This window comes from Alligator sinensis, unplaced genomic scaffold (genome assembly GCF_000455745.1).
Source record: "Alligator sinensis unplaced genomic scaffold, ASM45574v1 scaffold265_1, whole genome shotgun sequence".
Lineage (NCBI taxonomy): Eukaryota > Metazoa > Chordata > Crocodylia > Alligatoridae > Alligator > Alligator sinensis.
Genome location: NW_005842961.1, coordinates 247,142 through 247,629, shown reverse-complemented (window position 1 = coordinate 247,629; position 488 = coordinate 247,142). Strand labels below are relative to the sequence as shown.

Below are 488 nucleotides of genomic sequence, written 5' to 3'. Positions count from 1 at the left end.
CCACCCACCCACCCATGCCGGAGATACCCCCTGCCCCCTCCCAGATATCACCCCATGCAGAGCCCCCACCTGCCTGTGCTGGAGATACACCCCCCCATCCCTCTCATATTGCATGGGGCCCCTGGCGGGGCCCACATTAAGGGCGGGGAAGACAGGCCCATGCTAACCCCAGCTGCCCCACCAGAAGCCGTACGTGTGCAAGCTGCCGGGCTGCACGAAGCGCTACACAGACCCCAGCTCCCTGCGCAAGCACGTCAAGACAGTGCATGGGCCCGATGCCCATGTCACCAAGAAGCACCGGGGGGACACAGGGCTGGGTCGGGCCGGGGTCCCCCTGGGACCACCCATCGAGGCGCTGTCGGAGCGGGATGGGGGTCGTCGCGATGAGGCCAAGCTGCTGCCCCCAGACGCCGCCTTGGTGAGGGGAAGAACTTGGGGCACCCGGGGGTGCTGTGCCTGCCCTGGGCACTGCCAGGGGGTGAAGTGCC

At 68.0% G+C, this 488-nt stretch overlaps 1 protein-coding gene across 1 annotated transcript in view; it reads left to right on the top strand.

Moving 5' to 3' along the window:
* The window catches only part of GLI1 (GLI family zinc finger 1), a 14,441-nt gene that overhangs the window by 12,137 nt on the left and 1,816 nt on the right, over positions 1-488 (top strand). The window contains exon 7 of the mRNA XM_025192701.1: positions 185-418. Within this exon, the coding sequence (XP_025048486.1) occupies positions 185-418 (234 nt within the window). The remainder of the gene's footprint in view (positions 1-184; positions 419-488) is intronic.